The following is a 4,827-nucleotide window of genomic DNA, read 5'->3' as shown; positions in this document are numbered from 1 at the left end:
AAAAAAAAAAGAAATTCATGGTCACAAAATTTTAACATTTTAATCCTAAACATTACAGGGTAAATAGATACTGGACCTTATCTCCATATTCCACAAATCTTAACTTTTAGTTTCCATTTTAAACGTTCTAACCACTAACACATTAGTGGTTTTACAATATGTGGATTATGGAAATACACATTTCTGACATAAATGCTACAAAAACAACAATGGGAGAAAGCCAAACTGTCTCCTTGAGGGAAAAAAAGTGGAACATTTTGAAGCCTTTAGACACTTTTCTTTCCATGTCTTGTGATTAACCTGTCAATTCAGTGCATCATATGGTCAATGTAATGGTCCCCATGTTGAACAAATATTTAACTAGTGTCCATTGATTCCAAATTAGTGGATGAGGAATCTTTTTGGATACTTTCAAAGATGGCTGCCAGCTCAGGGTTAGAACTGATCTGTGATTGGAATTCACTCATCAGTGGACTCTTCTCTGCTTCTGGAATGGTTAACAGTGCTGCTACTGCTCTCATGGCAGATCGCTTTAGTTCATCTTGCTTTTCAAACTCCTGCTTTACTGAGTTTGCCTTTACCTGTAACAATGAATAAATTTAGATTTTATGCTATAAAAGACAGCTCTTAATATGAACAAAATTGAAGCATATAAACATTTCTGAATGGTAAATAAAGCCAAACAACTCTACTGTAGGTCCAAAGAGCACATTACATTCTAACCATAGTTGTTTCAAAACAAACAAACATAAACTTAAAAAAACAGTAGCTTTCCAACTGATAACCATGTGATCCTCAGCTTATATGACTATGAGACCAGAAGAACTAGATGGTGGCAGGCTACCACTGTCAATCACTCAGAAAGCGATCTATGTAGGAGATCCTGGATAGAATGGGAGAACAATGTGGAATAAAACTCAAAAATCATTTAAATTAAAAAAAGGGAGGGGGGAGAGACCAGGTTTGCTGGTCTGAAAGAGCCTGGTGGAATCCCTGAGACTACAGCCCTTAGCTACCCTTCAGGTCTGGAATTGAACCCATTCCTGTAGCTTCCAGCCAACCAAAAGATACGCCTATGAGCTGAACATTTATATTAGGTAGATACACTCCTTGGAGAGAACAATCATGGGAGAATAGAAGGGCTGTGTATGCAAAGGGAGACAGCTCAGGGGGAAGAAATGCATGAGAGGGAAGGACACAGGAAAGAGGTAACCATGGGGAGGAAGTGGAGGGGAGCTGTTGCATGGTGGAAAATTGCAGACAATGTCATGAGACAAAGTGTATGCAGGCTGCTGTATGGAAAGTAAATTGGCTCTGTAAACTTCCACACAAATCACAATAAAAATTTAAAAAAATTAGAAAGGGAGAAAAAAAGCTGAAAAAACAAAACAAACAGTTGCTTTCTTTTTAAGGGAGTATTTTGCACAAATCCTCACTGTAAAAACAAAAAATTCAGAGCCATCATGGTTGAAACAAAAAGAGTAGGATCCAGAGCCGTTACAGTCTTACCAAGCCCTACTTTGCCTCTAAGAAACCACTCTTTCAGTCACACTGTTTATTCAGTATTCCTCAAACATACCATTCACTGATAGCTGTGTGCCTTTATATGTCTAACGATTCTTAAATGAAAAGCCCTGCTCATTTTCTTAGTCTTAAAAAGAAAAAACCTAATTTTTTCAATTTATTTCAAATGTCATCATACTCATAAAGCTTTCTATGATTCTGCCACCCTCAACCAGAATTAAATAGTTTCTTTATTGTGACCTTATCACACTTTATTTCAGAATAGCATTTATCAGTGCTAAATTTTATGAAACATTCACATTCAATAAGTTAATTCTAAAGTCAGCTGCTACACAAGGGGTTAGCATAATTTAATTTAGAGAACTACAGTAGAGAATCAACTAGGAATCCTGAATACCCCAAAGCCTGGCCTGCATCAATGCTGATCTATCAATGATTACCTTAGTTGTACATGTGGCACGTAATGGCTCAACAAGCCGGTCCAACCTCTGTAGTACTGCACTTGGACAAAGGGTAGAGAGTCGAACCAACATTAAAAATGTTAGCATCTATTAGGAATTAAAAAAAAAAAAAAAAAAAGTTTAAACTTTGCATTACTTTCTGAAAACTCAAATTCTGATAAATCTTTTAGAAGGAAAATGACTAGAGCAGACATACTAAAGCTTCACTGTAAACTGCCATTCTGAATGACATAAATGATTCAAGGAACTTTCATCTATAATGTGGTCTTTGAGTATAGAATTAGAACCAAAAAGCAAACTCACTGCTTCCATGGAGTTGATCCCAAATCAGAGTGATCCCCATTGCCTTTCCAAGGCTGTAAGTCTTTACGGACCAAACCAAACTCACTGCCGTCGAGTCGGATCCAACTCATAGCGACCCCTCCTTGGGTTTCTGAGGCAGCATCACTATGGGCATAGATTGCCCAACCTTCGTAATGCCTAAGGCATTTGACTGCTAACCAGAAGGCTTGCAGTTCAAATCTACCAGCCACTCCTCGGAAGGAAGGTTGGGCAATCTACTTCATAGTGACACCACCTCGGAAACCCAAGGAGGGGTCTCTAAGGCAAATCTGACTTGACAGCAGAGAGCTTTTTTTAAGTCTTTACAGAAGCAGACTGCCTTATCTTTCTTCTGTGGAGCAGCTGGTAGGTTCAAATCACCAACCTCTTGGTCAGCAACCAAATGCCTTCAACACTACCACCAGAATTTCTCAGAACTAGAAAAGTGGTTCTCAGTCTTGGCTGCACATTAGAATCACCTGAGGAGCTTTGGAAACATCCATTCCTTTGTCTCATTTTCAGAGATTTTCATTAATCCTTCAGAATAGAACCACAGAGTCATTATTTAAAAAAAGAAAAACCCTTGGGGACCAGGTTTGCTAGTCTGATAGAGCCTGACAGAACCACTGAGACTACAGCCCCTAGCTGCCTTTCAAGACTGGAATTGAACCCACTCTCAGGGCTTCCAGTCAAACAAAAGACAGGCATATGAGCTGAACATTTACATTAGGTAGATACACTCCTTAGAGAGACCAATCATGGGAGACTAGAAGGGCTGTGTATGCACAGGAAGACAGCTGGGGGCGGGGCAGGAGTGCATGGGAGGGAAGGACACAGGAAAGAGGCAATCATGAGGAGGAAGTAGGCTGGTAGCCGTTACATTGTGGGAAATTAGTCAATGGCATGAGACAAAATGTATGTGAGATGCTGTACGGAAAGTGAATTGGCTCTGTCAACTTTCACCCAAATCACAATAAAAAGTAAAACCTTGGGTAGTTCTCATGTACACCAGGATTGAAATGGATAGGAATGAGAAGAAAATTGTACAGTAAGTGTTCACTAACTTAGGTTTTCCTAAAAGAAATGACTGATTATTCTGATTAATTCATATAAAACCCATTAACCTGTAACCATTTTTCTCTTGGACTATAAACTCATAAAATTATTCCGTTACTTCTTTTTGGGCTCCCCTCATGAAATTCTAGGTAGGTCAGAAAACAAAGAACTAGAGTTCTGGTAGTATGGTTGAATTACTGTTCAACTACAACTTTTGCCCTGTTCAGACAAAAGTCCAAAATGTAAAGTAGATGAGAGAGATACAACATATATCTTTATTATTTTTCAAATCACCCTTCTGTTCACATTTAAAACATAAGCAAATAGAAAAATAAAGCAGTTATAAGCAACTTACATACTCTAAATCTGAATCTTGCTCGAACTGCTTCTACAAAGATTGTTTTACATATCTAAAGACAGTTATTCATGTTAGTCTTTAACAAAATTCTTGATATTCAATTCAATATATTGCATTGGAAAAGAAAAATCACTCTTTCAGGTAAATAATACACATATATATAATTATCATTCATGAGACTAGCCCCAATGACAGTCTAAGAGGATTACTAAGACAATAAGGGACAACACAGACAACCCTCCATGGGTACTTACTATAATCCAGTATTAAGATATGCCAAAGAAGTCACAGATTTATACTTTGAATATCAAAAACGATCTTCTCCTTCAAGGGAAAGAAGTTAAGGGACTATCCACTAACCAAGTTGGCACAGAGTATTTCTTATTCACTTACACCCGATTTCCTCCATAAAACTGCTACACTATTACCTTTATAGGTTTCCTCCAGGGTGTTACAACAATCTACTTGAGAAACGTCATAGCCACTGAAATCACTATGGAGTACAGTTCTACTCTGACATATATGGGGTTGTCAGGAGTCAGAACTGATTCAACAGCCACTGGTTATTACTTTTATACATTAAAGTTTATAACACACTTACTAAGATCATGGTAGACAACTCAACTTTTCTCACATATCAGTAAACTGTAAGGGGTGAAAGTTGCTACAGAAAAGTCAAGTCATCTTTTAAAACATCCCATAAACACGTACAAACATCTTACCTTAATATCATAATGGTCCTTCAAACCATCTTCAACATGATTTAGAAATTCAAAGATATCTAGTCTATCAAGACAACTGTCTAGAAGTGTATACATACACTCAAAAGCTGCCTTTCTAATATCTAGGCCGTCATCAACTGTATGCTTAAATGGACCCATTTCTACCTGTTAAAACAAGAAAGAAAGTATGAGTACACTTAAAAGACAAAATATAAATAAAGACCACAATGAGGTAACACTTCATACCCACACCAAGTTAGCTAATCTAAAAAAAGAAAAGGAGGGGGGCGGGGCAAGATGGCGGACTAGGCAGAAGGATTGCACAGACCCTCTTCAACAAAGAAAAGGGAAACCAATTAACACAGACACAGAAGATAATCTTGGA

The 4,827-nt window shown here is 37.7% G+C and overlaps 1 protein-coding gene across 1 annotated transcript in view; it reads right to left on the bottom strand.

The window, feature by feature from the left end:
- Positions 1 to 356: 356 nt before the first annotated feature.
- The window catches only part of CAND1 (cullin associated and neddylation dissociated 1), a 57,154-nt gene continuing 52,683 nt past the window's right edge, over positions 357 to 4,827 (bottom strand). Inside the window, exons 13-15 of the mRNA XM_007957381.2 lie at positions 4,443 to 4,607; positions 1,965 to 2,072; positions 357 to 581 (exon numbers count right to left, since the gene is read on the bottom strand). Coding sequence (XP_007955572.1) covers positions 357 to 581; positions 1,965 to 2,072; positions 4,443 to 4,607 — 498 coding nt within the window. The remainder of the gene's footprint in view (positions 582 to 1,964; positions 2,073 to 4,442; positions 4,608 to 4,827) is intronic.

The sequence above is a fragment of the Orycteropus afer genome, unplaced genomic scaffold (genome assembly GCF_000298275.1).
Source record: "Orycteropus afer afer isolate SDZICR_OR568_19922 unplaced genomic scaffold, OryAfe1.0 scaffold00742, whole genome shotgun sequence".
Classification (NCBI taxonomy): domain Eukaryota; kingdom Metazoa; phylum Chordata; class Mammalia; order Tubulidentata; family Orycteropodidae; genus Orycteropus; species Orycteropus afer.
This window is presented reverse-complemented; position numbering and strand designations above follow the sequence as displayed.